This window comes from Lytechinus pictus, chromosome 8, assembly GCF_037042905.1.
Source record: "Lytechinus pictus isolate F3 Inbred chromosome 8, Lp3.0, whole genome shotgun sequence".
Taxonomy (NCBI): Eukaryota; Metazoa; Echinodermata; class Echinoidea; order Temnopleuroida; family Toxopneustidae; genus Lytechinus; species Lytechinus pictus.
Window position 1 is genome coordinate 8,684,705 of NC_087252.1, and position 19,881 is coordinate 8,704,585.

The 19,881-nt window shown below is 35.9% G+C and overlaps 1 protein-coding gene across 6 annotated transcripts in view; it reads left to right on the forward strand.

Moving 5' to 3' along the window:
- LOC129267268 (dixin-like) overlaps positions 1-19,881 on the forward strand; it is a 69,275-nt gene that overhangs the window by 45,438 nt on the left and 3,956 nt on the right. For 3 of the 6 annotated variants that reach the window (XR_010294395.1, XM_064103530.1, XM_064103531.1), the window contains exons 3-16: positions 396-521; positions 1,033-1,324; positions 3,322-3,489; positions 5,171-5,373; positions 10,643-10,791; positions 11,098-11,190; positions 11,740-11,949; positions 12,288-12,434; positions 12,716-12,820; positions 13,393-13,488; positions 14,422-14,523; positions 16,449-16,608; positions 18,641-18,749; positions 19,235-19,343. Coding sequence is in view for 4 of the 6 variants with exons in the window: in XM_064103530.1 (XP_063959600.1) it covers positions 396-521; positions 1,033-1,324; positions 3,322-3,489; positions 5,171-5,373; positions 10,643-10,791; positions 11,098-11,190; positions 11,740-11,949; positions 12,288-12,434; positions 12,716-12,820; positions 13,393-13,488; positions 14,422-14,523; positions 16,449-16,608; positions 18,641-18,749; positions 19,235-19,343 (2,069 nt within the window). In the remaining 2 variants the exon portion in view is untranslated. The remainder of the gene's footprint in view (positions 1-395; positions 522-1,032; positions 1,325-3,321; positions 3,490-5,170; positions 5,374-10,642; positions 10,792-11,097; positions 11,191-11,739; positions 11,950-12,287; positions 12,435-12,715; positions 12,821-13,392; positions 13,489-14,421; positions 14,524-16,448; positions 16,609-18,640; positions 18,750-19,234; positions 19,344-19,881) is intronic. The other 3 variants (XR_010294396.1, XM_064103532.1, XM_064103533.1) reach the window with 1 other exon arrangement.

Below are 19,881 nucleotides of genomic sequence, written 5' to 3' on the forward strand. Positions count from 1 at the left end.
GGTAATGAGTTCAAACAGAATCTAATAAAATGACACCCAAGTGTTTGTATCTATAAATGACAAATCTGTGCCAAATGGCTCTGAAATAGTGTAATTGCTGAGAAATACGCACAAAATTCCATTTTAATGATTGGTATTTTTTCCGAACATTGCCCTTTTGTGAACTGTGATAAGTTTGTGTATTGGTCAGAATTACCGGTTTTCAGCTAAGATTTCACGTCTTCACAAATATAAAGTTTATTTCAATAATTTATTCAAAATTTCAAAAAAAAAATTCAATTTCAGAACTAGATCTATGATAATATGGTGGCATTTACCTTGATTTTAAAGACTTTCTCATGAAATAATTCTTTGACCTGTCATTTCACATGTTATCCCCCCTTTTTTACATGCAGCTGGAGAAGCCCTATCTCGTGTCGACTACAACCCGACATCTGCGACGGTGATGAGAGAGAATGTTGAACGTGTCCTACAATTCATGGCATCTAAGAGAATACGGATGCATCATACCTCAGCTAAAGGTACGCCTTCAACTTTTTTGCCCGAATTCACAAAGGTGGTTTTTAAAACCATAGGTAGAACCCATGGTTTATGCAGATTTCCTGTACGAATTACACTTATTTACTGCGTATTTAGAAAAATATGTCCATTGCTGGTGCACGCTTTTGTCACAGTGAGGCATATTGACGCCTGTTGCCGTGGTTAATTACGCTATTTTATTCGTGAGTTTACTGTTTTGAATTAACGAGTCCACTCTTTAAACAGTGGACCCATGAATAAATAAGTGTACCATGGCAACAGGCGTGAAGCGATGAATAAGCATAAATCCGGTCGGTGAATCTGTTGTTCGGGGTGATCTATTGTTTCACCCCACCCCCCCCCCCCAATCATGATTTCTTGAAATCATTTGCAGACAGCCTAGATTCACAGTTGAGCATTAAGCAGGCCTTAGATTTTGATATTGGATGCAAGCCTAGTTTTTAAAAGCTTTGATATTGAAGAAGATATACCATTGCTGCTTTTCATTCACAGATATTGTTGATGGCAACCTAAAATCCATAATGAGATTGATCCTCGCTTTAGCAGCTCATTACAAACCAAGCAGCGTGAAGCAAGCATCCCAGGCCTCCCCTATGGGCGCCTCACCGGCCACACCGGGGACACCCAACTCCACCCCTCAGAGGAAAGGCCAACGACAGCAGCCCTCGTTCACCGCCATGGCCGCCAATGCTGCCGCGGCCATCCACGACGCGAGAAAAGAAGCGGCCGGAGCGGGCGGTTCATTGAGGAGGTACAAGGACATGACGCCGACCCATAAGCAAGGGTATGATCCAATGTTACGTGATGCCTTGTGTTTGTTGCGATTTAAGGGACTGCATGTGGATATTAAAACCTAACCAATTCCATACCAACTTCTCTTTTAAGGATAAATTATTTTCTTTTAATGCGACTCTGGCCTAAAGGCTGAATGAGGCATAGAGTGCCCCACAGAATAAATTAATTATCATAGACAACCTGATGAGACTGTGATATGTGGATATGGATGCCATTAGACACTATTACAATTCATGCCAAGTACATTCTCAAATGTTTTACTTCAATGGTCAAATGTTGTCAGTTTTTGCAAAAAGCCCAGAGGTTCAATTTGGTTTTCCTCTTGTTTCCTTTGGGGACTGATTGATGCATTTCCCATGCCTGTGGGAATAACAAAAATCAATATTCAATTGGTTTAACTGAAAAATTCACTGCTGGTTAACATGATCAGTTCTATGAATTTGGATTGCACTGCCAAAGTATATTAAACCCTTTAACTGTTGATTTTTCTATTGGAGATAACTCCCTTAGTATTGCCAGTATGTTAAATTTAATTAATTCGTGAAATTAGTTGTACATGTATGCCAGTTTTTGTAATTTTGATTACTTTGCCCAAGTCACCTTACACATTTGAATGTTTTGGCACATTATTTTTTTGTAGCACATTTGTTTGCCTTTTGTTAGCAGTATGCACTAGCATTTTGAATTAATATTAACTTTTTTATTATATTTCACTGTGAAATCGTTGTAAAAATGTTGTAGAGTCATACAAAAAGCAACTTCATTTCAAATTCGCACTCAATGAAAAGAACAAGAAAAGTTTCATGATAATCAAATTCTTGCCAAAAATGGACAGCATTTATTTTAATAACAATGTTGATTGCATGGTAGTATGATGAAAATAGTAATTATGACGATGGTAATTTATATCATTCTAAAGGAAAATGATAAAGTTGATAATACCCGTGATAAGATAAATCATAACTGTGATAACATTATTGATAATCATCAATTATGATGATTGACAGTATTATAATGATATAAATAGTAGTAAATAAATAGCAATAAATCAAATAACATATTAATTATTTTCCTTTTTTATGCAAAATTTTGAGGAACCAAAAATGCCCTAGGCAACTTTTTATGAGGAAAAACAAATTATATGAACACCTAAAGCAAATATGTGTATTAATGCAACAGATTGATTCAATGATATTAAGCAAAGATGAGAGGATATTCTTTCTTTACTGATCAATTTATACATTTTCTTAGAAAACTCCCCTAAGGAGTACATTTTTAAAAACAATTATTATTTCTAACCCGAGTGTCTAATGCGTGTTTCTTTTGTTTTTGTTTCTTTTTCTTTTCACATCCCACCCCTGTTCCTCACATACTAATCCCTTTGTTCCCTTGTCCAATATTTGATCTTCTCATTTCTAAATTTTTACCCTTATACCCATAAATACCATCTAAATTACAATTAATTCAATGTCTTATAATGTAAATATTTGATATTGACCATTTAATTGCCTGACTACTTATAATTATAATTGACAATTAATAAACTATCAAATTTCTTGTTCATTTGGAAAACAAATATTTGATACTGTATTTCAATATTCCTTAATTCAACAAAATTTCAAGAAAATATATTGTTGTACTTGATGATTTATAACATTAAATTTTGCATGGCGTTGGGGTTCTGTTTTTTTTTCAATTCAAACTTGAATGTAATATGCATTAAACAAAAAAAAACTTGTTTTCACTTGAACATACTCACAAAATCAAATGGGTTCAATTTCACATGGCCTTTCTTCAATTCAAATTTGAATGTGATCTGCATGAAAACAATACTTTCTGTTGACTTGAAAATGCTCACAAAAAATGGAATTGGTCAAAATGTGTTGATGCTCACAAAAAATGAATACATCAAAATTGTTGAAATGCTCACAAATTGTAAATGGGTCCAAATATATTTATTGTGTGTGGAATGGTTCCCAATGATAGGTCCTCAAACCACCATGCAATCTCCCCCTCCCCTCTCCATGGTAGCCCCCACCCTGGGGCGCATCATACAGGGATGGGGACCCTCTATCCCAGCACGCACCACTCCTATCACCACTACTCTCCGACCACCTCAACGACCCATGACTACCAACACAGAGTGTTGCCAAGGTACTATTAAACCGGATGGTTATGATGATAGTTATGAGTTACAATATGATTTTGTCATTATTGTTTTATTGGTTGTTGAATTGCATTGTGGGACGTCAGTACTAGTCTACTGTCACAGACCCTATTGGTTCAATGTCAAATAAATTGTTTTTTTGTTTTTTTTTATATGTTTTGTGGCAAGATCAAATGGTTTGTTATATGCATTTAGTCTTTTTTAGAGAGTGTCAGGTTCTGAGATCAGCAAGAATTTCATTCACATTTTGCCGCCCATGACGCAGGTCAAGTATTGGATACTGGGGGTTCTAGTGTGGGTTTTCCCCAAAAAGTGTTGGATTTGCTTGTGCTATTAAGATCCAGGAAAGTGCCCAGCAAACTTCAATATGTGTTATTTATTAAGTTATCCCATGATGAGCTCAGAATCCAGTAGTCAACATTTTTAGCCAGGAACCCTGTTTCTTATTAAAATCTGGTTTTTGTTATAACCATTGAAGCAACTTAATAACAAATCCCATTCGTCCTCTTTATCTTCAGCTTTTAGTACTGGGAGAGGTAACACTTTGGATAATCATACTTTCATTTAAAGTATTTGTTGATCGCATTTGAGGTACAAACACAGGTGGGTGTTTCATAAAGCTGTTCGTAAGTTAAGAGCGACTTTAAGAACGACTGGTGATCCTTTCTTGTGGTACATGGTATTGAATTGGCGATGGTTTAGTGCTTAAGAAGGGTTCACCAGTCGTTCTTAAAGTCGCTCTTAACTTAAGAACAGCTTTATGGAACGGTCCCCAGTTCTGTTTGAGTAAAATCAGTTCAGGAATGGCTAAAATAATACAGTTTTGTGCCAGGGTCTACAAAACTAAAGTGAGGAATCACTGATACATCTTTTCCTGCAAATGTGTGTGTGGTCCATTAACAGTGGTGCTCAATTGTTAGTGAACCCCACCAGAAAATGAACTTATTTAAAGTGTTCAAGTTCTGCCATGTTTTTAGATATTTAATTGTGAAATCAGATGATAGAATATTACATTCAATAAAATTTGTTTCTCTGAGTTTGCCGAGCGTTGTTATGTTGTTGTCTACCTTCAGCACGAAGGAGTGCAGTTTGTGGTAGAGTTCACTAACTTCTGAGCACAACTGTATCTGTAAACTTAACCACTGATGATTAAAATTTAAATCATTTTAATCTTGCGTAGCATATGCTTGTAGACTTTACCATTGATGTTCGAAATTTAAATTATTGAATCTTGCATAGTATATACATGTAGTTCTGAGATGTTTTAAATGTTAGTGTGAGTCAGAGAAGGCTAAAGATTATGGCCCGTATTCTGAAGTCAGGTTTAACTTAGACTCAGGTTTAAAGTTGTGGTTTAAGTATGGGAAGCCAAAAGTATCAAATTTTTTATTAAGTTGTACGTTTATTATGTTTACTGTGCTCTTTCCTGATTCATCGATGGTGAAGACAATAATCTATATATACTTCCTAAACAATTATGAATGATTTGAGAGCCAAATGAGCTGAAATATGATATCTCTACCGTTAGTGATTTATGTAGCAATTGGCTGTCCATACTTAAACCACAACTTTAAACCTGAGTTTAAGTTAAACCCGACTTCAGAATACGGGTCACTGTATTTATATCCATTTAATTTTGACATTCTAATATTGATTTTTCTCCTACAGAGGTGATTCTGGTGACTATCCAGAGGGTCCAAGAACAACCGGGGCTAGTAGCCCCCTACCGCCTACAGCCATGGCCCCTTCCCCTAATACAACCTCAGCCTCGGCCAGCCCTATGGTCAGCAGGACAGGTCAGCATGACCTTAGGAGAGCAATGAGCCCAAGACAACAGATGAATCTTGCTCATGCGTCAGACTCGGATCAAGGTATGATGCACACACCTGTTCCATCAATGGAACATTCCATGATGAGTAAAGGCTCCATGTGTTTTTGTATCGGTGTAGGGTCTTTCCATGTGTTTCAAGGGGTGTTGTCTTTACTATCATGGATTAGATTAAGTAATGAAACACACCCCCCTGTTCCATCAATGGAACATTCCTTTACGAGTAAAGATGTGTATGTGTAGGGTCTTTCCATTTGTTTCAAGGGGTCTTACAAGTCTTCTCTCATAGACTTAGACTAGAATATGAAATACACCCCTGTTCTATCAATAGAACATTCCATTATGAGTCAAATATGGGTTTTAATGTAGTAGTCCGGTCTGTTAGCGTCAAAAACACCCTACTTGTGGACACGGTGGACAAAAGCATGATTTTTTCTCCAGACCTTTGTTTATGTATGAGAATTAAAAATGGGGTATGCTCCAAAAAATCTGGCTGCAGGAACAGTGAAAAAATGGGTGAAAATGTCAGAATTTATGAGTTTAGATTGGTCTGATATATAGACTAGCGCTAGTGCAAAACTCAATAGCAGTGCATTATTTTGCCTTGGTTTAGTTCTTAAATTCAGACCCTTTTTGAACAGATATTCTGTTTGTCCTCACATCTCAATGCACTAAATATCTGAATGCAGATGCTAAACAAGCCGAAGGATGGTGGTGGAGGGGGTTGAATGTTGGTGTGTATGTACATATTTTGGTCTTGGGGTAAAGATGTGCAATACACATTTTTTGCATGTGTTGGAAATTGTGTTGCCATGGTAACAGTGTATTATGGCAAAAATAAGGTACAAATCTTGCAGTTAGAACTACTTCCTCTGTTTTCATCAGATTCTCATGAAATTTGGCACACACATTGGTCTTGAGGTGAAGATGTCTAAGACACATTTTTGTGTGTCTTTCGGAAATTTTGTTGCCATGGTAACAACACAACATTTGGTGAAAATTGGGAAAAAACCTTACAATTCAAACTGCTTCATCAGTTTTAAATCAATTCTCATGAAATTTGGCACACACATTGGTATTAAAGTAAAGATGTACAAGGCATTTTTTGTGTGTGTTTCAGAAATTGTGTTGCCATGGTAACAACATATTATATGACAAAATTTAGGTAAAAACCTTGCAATTTGAACTACTTCATCAGTTTCAAACCAATTCTCATGCATGAAATATGGCTCACACATTGGCCTTGAGATAAAGATGTGCAAGAACCTTTTTTTTTTTTGCATTTGTCAGAGAGTGCATTGCCTTGATAACCACATATAGCCAGAAATGCAGGGAAAACTCACCAATTGTGGATCAATCTACTTCTCTGTTTTCAGCCTGTGCTCAGAAAAGTTTACACAAATATTAATTTTGGGTAAAGATTCATATTCAGTGTTAAAGGGAAATGCAGCCTTGGTCATAAAACATGTAAAATGTTGTGTGGAAAAGGAGAAAAATAAGAATGTTGAAAGTTTGAAAGCAATCGGATAAGCAAAATAAAGTTATGGCTGCTTTAAAATTAAGATCCCTAAGGCTACTAGTATGTAGATTTCAAATTGACAATGGGTAAGTAAATTATGACAATGGGCGAGGCTGCAAGGACAACTTTCCCAATGGCCTTGTACTTTGATTTTTGGTTTTCTCCTAAATTCCATTGGGGCCGTAATATAAACCTGTTAGTATAATGTTTTATGTCCTCATGAAAGAAAGATACAATTTGAAGTAAAACTTTTGAAAAAGACATTTTAGTCCATTAATTATTTCTGTACATGGAAGAGTGGTCCTTCCCTTACATCATTATGACATCACATATGCGGCCAATTTGAAGTCTTCATGGGTATATAGTGATTACCAATGTTTACAACTTTTATATATTCACAACTTTCTTATGGTTTGTCCGATATTGTTCAAACTTTGACCTATTGTCTGATTTTTCCTTTTCCTCTAAAAACAAATGTTTATTTGGGTTGGATTCCCCTTTAACATCATAAGATAGCGCAGGGTATTCATGGTATTAATCACCTTAAATAATATTTATAGGTTCTTTTTTTTTGGGGGGGGGGGGCGGAGGAGGTCCTTAAAAACTGACAACATAAAAATATAGAAGGTTAAAGGCCATGGCCATTAGGAACTTAAACACTCTTAAAGAAAGCACCCCTTCCATTTTTTTTTTTGGGGGGGGGGCTTTAGAAAATTGCCACATAAAGAGTAAAAAGAAATAATTACAACTAGGAACTGACCCCCCCCCCAAAAAAAAAAGGGGGGGGAGAAAAATCCTTTACACTTCAGCGTATTAATTTAAAGCCTAAAACATTCTGGTTTTGATAAAAGATCATTTCCGGTGCCCAATTAATCAACGTTTTATTTATCTCCTACTCAGTATTTGTTCATTTCAGTTCTTACTCTGACTTTCTTACATCACTTTTTGCACTTCTTGCACTTTAGAGCTTTACCATACTTTCTTGTTTTGTTTCCTCTCCCCCCCCCCCTCTTTTCTCCCTCTCTAAGTACATTTTTCTTTGCTATTGAAGAAATGGCTGTCATGATATTATATTTTGGTAAAGGTGCATCAAATTCATAGTTGCAGCATTCAGAATGGAATAACTGTTGCTTTAAAAAAAATGGATTTAGTTGTTTTCCGAAAATCCTCTGTGAAAATTTTAGTTATATCACTGAGTTTTCCCATTCCTGCAGTTACCACCATCTGAAAGGGATATGACTAGAATATATGTAGAGAAATAAAAGTAATCATTTGCTCAATGAGCAGTGAATACGTTCGTCCTTACTCCAATGGAAAATTATTTGCATTTTTTGTGACAGTCAGATCTTGCATCCAACAATTTTGCTACTGAAACATAATATTCATTTTTTGACAATTGGAGATGTAGGATGTATAAAGCAGGGGCTGTCACAGAAATATACTGAAAAAATTAAATGAAAGAAAATAGAAGGCAAAAATTTATTGTGCACATATGCATATTTTTGATATGGTATGTTATTGAGTCATGGATTTGCAAGTGAATTTCTAAAACAAGTGCAGAGATTTTTGTATATATATATTTCTATAATTAGTTGCATGATTAAAGGTACACTTTATAAAATGTCAGAGAAAATATACTTGGAGAGATAGAGGGTAAAAAAAGGAGAGAGGAAACATTAGATGGTATGGTGAAGCTCAAAATCAAGAGTGATGTGATATAGTTCAAAAGAAAGAGTAGGAATGGAATATGAATAAAAGACTGAGTAGGAGAATATACATAAACAATGATTAATTGGCTACTGTAAACAATTTTTTACCAAAGCAGAATACATTAAACATCAAATGAACGGTCTGAACTCTGAAGTGCAAATGACTCTTCTTACCTTTTAATGGGGGGGGGGGGGCATTTTTCAGCCCCCTATTTTTTCAGGGGGGGGTTAAGTTCCTAGTCATAATCCTTTAACTTTAACTTTTATGAGGTCATTTTTTAAAGACCCCCCCCCCCTCCCCCCCCAAAAAAGGGAGTAATGTCTCGCTTTAAAATACAAAGACCCCTGAGGGGCAAAGGCGTAGACTGGTTGAGCATGGGGAGATAGAAGTGGTATGGGGAGGGGTGCACATCTTGGGGAGGTGGAACTAAGGTTTGGAAAATCAGCCGTTGAAAGTAAAAGGGGTACACATTTTGTTTTGCTTGCCAGTGTTGGAACTCCTTTGCCACAGCGGAAGGTTTCACATTCAGTGATTCACCCAGTGTACCCCCAGCCTATGCCCTTGAGGGGATGCTTATTTCAAGAGTGTTAATGGACACCGCCTTTAACCTTTATTTTGATGTCAGATTTTAAGGACCAATCCCGCTCCTCCCCCAAAACCTAGAAATATTACTGAAAGTGACTCATATATTTTAATGCAGTTTAGAATTTCATATGAATCTTTACCCAAAGATGAATATTTCTTCCAACTTTTATGAGCACTGACTAAAAAAAGGGGAAGTCGTTTGATCCACAATGAGTTTTCCTGCATTTCTGGCTATCATATGTGGTTACCATGGCAATATACTCTCTGACAAATGCACACAAAAAATGGTTCCTGCACATCTTTACCTCAAGGCAAATGTATGAGCCAAATTTCATGAGAAATGGTTCAAAACTGATGAAGTTCTTCAAATTGCAAGGTTTTTACCTAAATTTTGCCATATAATATGTTGTTACCATGGCAACACAATTTCTGAAACACATACAAAAAGTGCCTTGTACATCTTTACTCTAATACCAATGTGTGTGTCAAATTTCATGAGAATTGATTTAAAACTGATGAAGCAGTTTGAATTGTAATTTTTTCCCCAATTTTCACCAAATAATATGTTGTTACCATGGCAACAAGATTTTTGAAAGACACACAAAATGTGTCTTAGACATCTTCACCTCAAGACCAATGTGTGTGCCAAATATCATGAGAATCGGATGACAACAGAGGAAGTTGTTCTAACTGCAAGATTTGTACCTTATTTTTGCCATAATACACTGTTACCATGGCAACACAATTTCCAACACATGCAAAAAATGTGTCTTGCACATCTTTACCCCAAGACCAAAATATGTACATACACACCAACATTCAACCCCCTCCATCACCACCCTTCGGCTTGTTTAGCATCTGCATTCAGATATTTAGTGCATTGAGATGTGAGGACAAACAGAATATCTGTTCAAAAAGGGTCTGAATTCAAGAACTAAACCAATGCAAAATAATGCACTGCTATTGAGTTTTGCACTAGCGCTAGTCTATATATCAGACCAATCTAAACTCATAAATTTTGACATTTTCACCCATTTTTTCACTGTTCCTGCAGCCAGATTTTTTGGAGCATACCCCATTTTTAATTCTCATACATAAACAAAGGTCTGGAGAAAAAATCATGCTTTTGTCCACCGTGTCCACATAATTCCGCTAACAGACCAGACTATAGGGTCTCCCCATTTGTTTCAAGGGGTGATATGTTTTCTGTATTAAAGGTGAATAATATTTAAATCCATTTTTTGTCATCTTAAAGGCAAATGGAGAAGTGTTGTAAGAGAGTACTTTTTGTGGTTTCTCTAAAACTTAGGTTAATTTTTATTTTATTTTACTTTTTTTGTTCAGAGACAGAAACCTACCTGAATAATAGAGCTTGAGTCTGATATCAGTAACTAATTTTTTTTCAGAAGTTTTAATACTTTTTGGAAGCACGGATGAGCGGATTAATTCCTACACAATTTTAAAAAGTAATTTCTAATGTGACATTCTGACCCAACAGGAAGTGCAGGTGAAGATGGCGGTCCCCATTCGCTTCCTAGTTCACGGAGGTCATCTATCTGCCTGAGTGAAGCATTGATAGAAGAACAAGCGCTAATGGGAGATAACATTGAAGATACTAAGAAGTTACTACAAAGTTTACAGGAGCTGGTATGTTAACTTATCCAGCAGAATTAAGCTATTCATGCTTTTTCAATTTCTTTATTTCATATCAAATAATCAAAATTGGAAGAAGTTCCAAAATGACAGTTGTGACTAGTGGTAGATTGCAATTTTGTCTCACATGTGTATTCATTCATTCTTGGTGGATCAATTCATTTTTATGCAGGAGCCAAAAGTGTAGGTGCAGTCTTTACAAATTGTTTTTCTCAAAATGTTTCCACAAGAGCATTGCACCATTTCAGCTAAGAGGGAATCTTGCTTTTACTTACTTTTGTCATTGTTTTGTTCTCAAAGCTTCTGAACGGTAAAATAGCGGAAGAAGATGGTAGTTCAGAAGCCGAGGAAGACCAGATGCAGTTTGAAGGAACAACAGCCAAAGAACAAGTGGTAAATATGCGGATCCCTGACTTTCATTTGTTTAATCAGGTGCCTTAGACCACTCCACAGCGTGTCAATCAATAGTAGGGATTTGTAATTGCTTTTGGGATTTTAATGGAAATCCAGTGATGCAAATAAATGAGGAATTTGCATATGATGAACTAATTGTGATTCTGAATCGAGTAAGTTGAACAAAAAAGTATATGCAAAAATTGATTAACATTGCAAAGAAAAAAGAATGAGATTCTCCTGTTGTCTGAAAAGTATAATATGCTTCAGAATGTGGTTCATTAACCTTTCTATAAACAACACAATCTGTGGTAAAATGATTGAAATGCAAATAAACCGGTTGAGGTGCCCAATGTGTCTCCTTAAACTTTTGTATGGATGCCATTTTGTTTTTGCTAAATCATCCCTATTTCACTACCTGTTATAACAAAAAAAGTTTATTAGAATATCATTTTCTTTTCATTATTTTTTGTCTTCAAGATGATACCGTGTCGTTCTTTTTGGAAAAATTGTTGTTGAGTGTTCTCTTTTTTAATTTGTTGATTTGAGGTTGTGCTGCAAGCAAGATTAAACCAGCAGCAGTACGAGTGCAATCAACTACGTAATGAATTATCCAAAGTCAAGCAAGATTGTCGCAATCTGCAAGGTACCAAGGCGGGCCTACAGTCAAGGTTAACGGAACAAGACAATGCCATTCTTCAAATGAAGGCTGATCTGTTGAAGATGGGGTTCGCCCAACAGAACCTTGAGGCCGAAAACGTAAGTTGATAACAAAACAATCTGCGCTTAAAGTTATCTAATGTAGTTTCAGCACTAGGCCAGCACCAGTCAATGCCAGTTTCCGCCAATACAAAGGAGCTGTTGTGGCACCTTTTATGGCCAACAAGGTACCTGGTGGCGTGCAGTGCAGTGCCTTCCAACTGGTGCAAGGTGGTGCGTAACAGCGCCACAAATCGAATTTTAAAAAGTTCACAAATTCAAAAAATTTCAAATGTTTGAAATTTTCGCTGTGCAGGTCCAGTGGACTCCTTGCATTTGTTTCATTGCTCTATTATAGGATTTTGTTTGATTTTCATTCTTCTTATTTGATTCAATAGGCGGAGTTGAAGAGAACTTTAGAAGAGAAAGACAGACAAGTGAACGATAACAGTCGACAGCTTGGCCAGAAAGATAAGCTTCTTGGCCAACAGCAAGAACAGATTGAAAGTTTGACGCAACAAATGCTTCATCTCAACTCATTCAAGGTGATACCCTGTCCATAATAGTTGTAAAAATATTAATGATGATGATAATAATGATATTTAATAGATAAGGATAATTTTTTTTTTGCATTTCCCTCGTCGAGGGGGATTTTTTTAAGGAATTGCTGATGGCTATGACAATGATGCTGCTGTTCTTCTATAAATGTTCAAAGCACTCAAGGATTAAAAAAAAATGAGTGAAACTGAACAGCAATTTTCAAATTAAATTATACAGAATCTACTGTGGCACATAGATCATTATTTTTTTATTCTCATAATTCTAGACTCAGTTGCAGAACAGACTTGAAGAATCAGGGGGCTCTAATATGGAACTTGAGTCACAAATACATGAGCTTAGCCAGAGACTGAGTACAGTTGGAATAGCTGAGGTAGGTCATATAAAGAACTACATTAATGATAATGGTATTTGTAAAGTGAAAATTCTGTTTGAAAAGAGATCTGAAGGCAGTTCCAAAGAAGCAAAAGGAAATGAAGAAGAATCAGAAAGTTCAAACATGGAATTCGACTCACAAATCCATGAGCTTACCATACTTGCCAACATTGAAATACTTTCAATAATTAATTATAAGTAATAGTATATGTCTATTTATTTATTTTGTTGCCAAATGAGAGGCACATGATATATTACTCTGATTCCTCAAGCTTCATACCAGCTACTCTTTCCAGCACATAGTGCATTCAAAGAGATATTTTTGCTGGGTTCCTATTTATTCATATAGGTTCAATGCAGTGCATAGTGGATACATTTATTGTTGAAGGAAATGAATGCCTTTGCTTAGATTCAACTCCAATTGAAAGATTAAGCTCAGAAGCCTTGGAACCACCAGAGACAATGGCGCTAATTGAATGTAAAGTATCAATTCAAATGCCAAATTCTTTTAATAATATGTGTTATAATTTTGTATTTGGAACCCTTTTTTATCTCTCTCTTTGTCTGAAGGCGAACCTAGCAGCACACATATCAGCACACGACAGAAAATTAGGCAAACTAGAAGGTCACCTTCACACTCCGGACAGACCACCCTCACTTGGAGAGGTAATTTCTTTTTCTTTTCTGTTTTTTTAATGTTTGTTACGTAAAATGTATTTGTAATTAAAATCTCTGTGTGTTTTTTTTTTTACTGTATTGGGTCTTTTAATTTTGTTTTTCCCATATTTAAGATCATATTTTGTATTGCTTCATTATTATTGTTATTATAGCTATTAATCTTTCTGTCTTTCTTATATTTTTATTTTATTTTTTTGTTATTCATTTATTCTTATTTAGTCTATTTTTTAGGGAGGGGGTGTTTAGCCCACATCATTACTAGTTATCATCTTTTTCTCTTCCCAGTTTGTTGCTCTATCTCTCCTCCCCTCCCTGGTCCACTTATACCCTATCAAAGTTGGGACATCTTTTTACTCACCCCCTGGAGGTTTGGTCATTCCCTTACAAGCAGCAATTTTCTTCCTTCCTCAACAATTGTTCACATTAGCGATACGATTGTGATAAATCACTCCAAAACCAACAAGAAGTCGCCTGATGGCCTCAATAGTAATTTGGTTTTTGAAAAGCAAAATTTTTTTTTTTTTAATTTTGTTTCCCTCTCACTGGCACCATTTGAAGTTGAATGAAAAAAAAAGAAGATACAAGACGTCATTTGACATCATCTTTTGCAGACTACTTGAAAATATCACCGAGATTGCACGGTGTGCACATCTCATGCTTGTGTGATCAAACCTTGTTTTCTCCTTATTTTTGGAAGCTGTCGCAGAATTTCTTCTGCATTTAATCTGGCACTTGTAAGGGTTATTGTAAGTCAATTGTGACAAGTTTTGTGTCATTTTAAAGATTAGGATGTCGTTTTTGAAGCTCAAATATCCAATGTTCAAATCTCAAAATCCGTTTTAGTTGATTTATTATTGGTTTTTGGGGTGTCTGGTCACATTTAGCTTTGCATTCACCTCTTTGTTTGTCTGTACCTTGCAGGGTTCTGAGGATGTCCAAACCATTCGCAGTACTCTAAGAAGTCTTCGTAGTAATATCAGTAGCCACGACCCTAGCCATCACCTATTAGATTCTTTAGAACAGGTAGGTCTCGTCCGGATGGGCAGTACTGTTCGCCCCCAAAAAAATAATATCTTGTTTTCGAGGCTGCTTTTTACAACTTATTGCCTGAATCTGCAACATAGGATAAGCTTTAACTTTGCAATGATTGTAGATTTTGCAGGGCTTTTGAGTTTCCAGGGCTCTTTTGAGCATTTTTTGGGGGGGTGAAATTGCCCCGAGCCCCCTTATAAGCTTTTCCCCAGATGATTACCTGGGCCCCGTCTTACAAAGAGTTACGATTGATCCAATCAATTGTAACTCTATGGAAGTCCATCAGTGTCATAATTATTTCTAAAGGAAATTTGCAAAATGTCCTTTGTAAAAAAAGGACAAAATTGTCAAGAAATCAATGATTTTATGGATATGCATTCATATCTAGAATTTTTTTTGGAACAAACATGCATTTTATATGTTGACTTTGCTGGCTTTCCATAGTTGCGATTGATCGGATCAATCATAACTCTTTGTAAGACGGGGCCCTGGTTAATGTTTCATAACACAAATGTTAGCAATTGGGTGTACGCGTGGTTTTCACGATTGATTGTACATTATAGTCAATGGAATCAATCGTAGAAAAAGGTGTCTACGATCATTGCTAAACTTTGTGTTATGGGCCCCTGGTCATGTTTCATAAAACTTGTTACAATAACACGCTTGCAGTAACAGTTCAAAGCTACTGAAATCATTCATTTTGATTGGCCGATAGTAAACTTGTTGTTTGTTAATTATTACAATTCTTTATGAATTCGGAGTCTGGCTTTATTTCTCATTAAAACAACAATTCTGAAGGTCCCCAATTTATTGCTTAACCAGAATAAAAAACTGTTGAAAATGCCAAAATGGTTACCCTTCATCAAAATGTTGTTTTTATTCATTTTGACTCCTGCTTTAAAAATCATTTGATTTTCTTAACTCTGCGGGAATGCATTGCCTACATTACTAAATTCTCTATGCAGTTATGCACTATCTTGTACTGGGTAGTCACTGCACAAATTTTATGGAAATTATAAGATCTGGGGGCTGTTTCATAAAACTTGTTTTAGTAACAAAGATGCAATAGCAGTTTAACCCTAAAAGAGCCGGGTTATTTGGACCCATCTCACAGCCGAGGGATCTCGGCCGTCGATCGCACGAGCGCCGCGAAAATTCGCACAGTGGTAGTGTGCGATAAAATCTACAAGGCTGTATTTTTTTTAATGAAATAATTATGCTAATTTATGCATGAAATAAAACATTTGCTGTAATTAACTTATTATGGCCCCAAAATTGCTAATTTTCTATTCACAGACTCTGTAGGATTCTGATCAACTTTACATTTTAAAAAATTTGGTATCGCAAAATTTTTCTTATGTATTTTATTGTTTTTTTTATTTCTTATGTATTTCTGTTTTATGACTTTTTTTATTTTATTGTTTTTTTGATGGAAACTGTTGCAGACTTAATTCTGATCATAAATAAGACAAAATTAATTAATTCTAATCAGTAAAAGTAGAAATAATGATACATTTATGAATTGTGGCTAAATATACAATTTGCATTGGATTTGTACATGAATTCACGTCTTTGAGCAATTTTGGGTCAGACATGCACTTACATAATGTTGTGTAATTTCGTAACCGCGTACCCGGGCATCGCAAATTTGGTCTCAAAAGTTGCGCGAGACTCGAAAGTAAAAAGTCAGCGAGCGGCGCGGTCAAAAAACTTTGCGCGGGGGATAAATCACGAAAATGCCGGGGGGGGGGCGGATCACCCCCCCCCCCCCCGGGCCTTTTAGGGTTAAAGCTACTGAAATCCTTCAATTTGATTGGTTAAGAATAGAAATTTCACATTTGTTATTATAGCAAGTCTTTATGAAACCAAACCCTGCACAAAACCAGCAATTATGTTATCTTTTTTCATCACTGCAGGGTATTGTATCTATCATGGATCAGCTTCAAGACTCACATTATAACAACTCTCGGCCAATCAGTGAGTCTAGCTCGACGGAGAGCGCCATCAGGAGGTACAACCACACCAGGTCATCTCCGTCTGAGGACACTCTAAGTGACCGTAAAGAATCACTTACAAGTGAGTCCTACTAGCAAAAGTATAAATAGTGGAAATGCTATTAAGGTCAACATAAAACTTTATAGCCTCACTTGATTTGATATTTAGAGGGTATTCTGGTAGCCATGGTTTTGTATAACCTGGCATAACTTACAGGGTTCCCAGTCCATCAGGGAAAATTAGTTTACTTTTTTCCAGTCAGGGAAATATCAGGGAATTTGATAAAAAATACCTCAAATCATGGAAAAATGCCTCAAATAGGGGAAAAATCAGGGAATTTTGATCGGCCCAAAAGTCGAAAGCATGGTAGCCAGTCAGACTCTGTTATATTTTGTTGCCTATCCAATGAATGACTGGTTGTGGTGGTACCAATTATTTTTTTTCTTCTGTTTTTATACTGAAAATACATGTAATTCACTGCAACAACTTCATAAACATGTGAAAGTTGGGAATGGACTTAAATGATTATCATGGAATTTTTAAACTTCAGCAGGGTAATATCAGAGAAAAATCAGGGAATTTTGTTTTCTTGAAAAGCTGGGAACCCTGACTGGAGTGCCAGTGATCATGTCATTCTACAATTAGATATTTTTCTTATCCTGTTGCAAAAAAAAGTTGTAAAAAAATTGATTGAGTCATGAAATGGGAAGAATAAGAAAATAAAACATATTATGAAGTTTTAGTTAATTAATTGGCAATTTATAATTACCACGAATAAGAAAGACATATTATGCAGCCCACCATTCCATAGAAGTGTGGTCTGAAATTCTATTTTAGACTATGGTTAAACCTAGGTTTATTTATCAGAATACGACACATAGAGGTTTAGTCTAAGTGTAATCTATTGGGACAAAAATATGTGTTTGACTTGGAGAAATTTGGTTTAAAAGAGGTACTGTATAATGTGTATATTACCACATTTTCTGCATAATCTGGTCCAGATTTTTTTTATTTTTTTTTTACTGAAGCCATCCAAGAGTTTACATTTTATATGGGTTCCTTTTAATTCAAATAATGGGTTACCTTTTTTTTATTCCACATTATTGACATACTCCACACGTGGAAACATGCCTGTAGATTTTTAGCTTGTCTATTAGCTGTGTTTTGGGCTTTCTCTCATTTGTTGTTGTTGAGTTATCAATGATTGATACTCCAGCTCTGCTTATGCAAATACAAATGTGATAACAATGTACCACACTCTACACACTGTTTGGCCCTTATTCTCAAAAGAGGTTTCCTTTGTGCTATGGCCAAAAACTATGAACTAGGGAGATTTCTTGTATTATCACCCTTCAATTACACTGTAGGCTCCCTTCGCCCAAAGCGTCATGAATTGAGCATATGCATAGTTCATGGTTTTGTACCGTGGTACGATTGAACCCTTTTTTGAGAATACAGGCCTATACGTTTAGTATTAGGGGAGCATTTCATGTAAGGACTTGTCAGATATTTTATCCACTAAGTCCAATTTTATACGACAGTTACCATAGAAACAGTTCTCTGCCAAACAAGATCGGGAAAAGTTGTCAGATATGACAACTTGTCGGACAAAAATGTTGATGAAACATTCCCAAGGAATCTGAGGGCAAAGGCATGATGAATGAGTAATTGAACAAAATTGAATGGAGTATTGAATCAAGAAATATGCATTGCAAAATTATTTTGATGTAAGAGATGGTAAATTGCCAATTCGTCTACTGCCAACTCGTCCATTCACCACATTGTCTACTTTCATTTAATCTAATGCCATTCCGTCCATCAACATTTCATCTAACAACCATTTGGTCCAATCTTCACTTCGTCTAATCACCATTTCGTCTATGACCATTTCGTCTCATAACCAGTTGGTCTAATATCCATTTCATAAATGAAAGTAGACCATGTGGTGAGTGGACGAATTGATGACAGACCAAATGATAGTACATGTAGACGAGTTGGCGATTGAACGAAATGGCATTAGACAAATTGGAAATAAACCTATGAGATGGCCATCTTAATAAATTTTTATGAAAATTGTTCCTAATTATATAATTGATCTCTTATTTTTCTCTAGGCCTAGACAGACTGAGTCCTGCAAATAACAACTTGTCCCAGCCATGTACTAAGGTTTTATATTTCACTGAAAGAACTGTCACACCATTCATGTCGTCGATACCAAAGAGGTAAGTAAACTTGGTAAAATTTGGCATTGTTATTATCTCGCACCCTCTCTCATAGCTTTTTTTTATTTCTTCAAAAATGGCTCTTTTAGCACTTATCTTACAAATACAGTGATTGCCTTAAACCACAGACAAGGATTGTATTCTGAATTTTTAAGTCTATTCAATGATTTGAAGTAGGTTTTCTCTCAAAAAGAAAAAAAACAACAGATATTTCATTTTGATTGAGAACCCAATCAAAAGAAGCTTTACATGTGAACTTGCTAAATTTATCCTGTGATGTAATTTTCATTTCATATCCTCCACTACATATATATAATTGAGTGATGAACTGGAATAGTGACATATGTATTTAGGAGGATTCACAAAGCTAAAGTCATGCCTTGAACAAGTCACAAACTATATGGGGATTATTAAAAGTTTCAATCTCATTATTGCCCATAGCAGATCAGGATTGCATATCAGTTTATTCTTTCCTTGTGTTATAGATTAGGAGAAGTGACCCTTGGTGATTTCAAGCAGATCTTTGACCGAGATGGGGCATACAGGTTTCACTTCAAGGCGTTAGATCCGGAGTTTGGAACGGTCAAAGAAGAGGTATACCTCTGGGCCCTGTCTTACAAAGAGTTATGATTGATCTAATCAATCTCAACTGTATGGAGAACCATCCACATCATAATTTGTTTGCAGGAAATTTGCACAACTTCCGTAGTAAACACAGAGAGTCATGCTGAATCTTCAAGAGAATGATGAATGTATGAATATAAGTCAAATCTAGAAAATATTTTGAACAAATTTGTATTTTAGATTTTGATGATGCTGGCCGTCCAAAGTTGTGGTTGATCGGATCAATCGCAACTCTTTGTATGATGAGGGCCCTGGTCCCTTCTTACAAATAGTTACGATTGATCTGATCAATCTCAAGTACGGAAAGCCAGCAACTCCGACATCTTTTTAAAATGCATGTTCAAAATGTTTTTGTAGATATGGTGTAAACTCATACATTCATCGTTGTCTTGACAATCCATTGTGCTTCTCGTTGTTACAAAGGACATTGTGCATGTTTCCTAGTACAGGAAAATTATGACAATGATGGATTTCCATATAGTTAAGGTTAGATCGGTCACAACTCTTT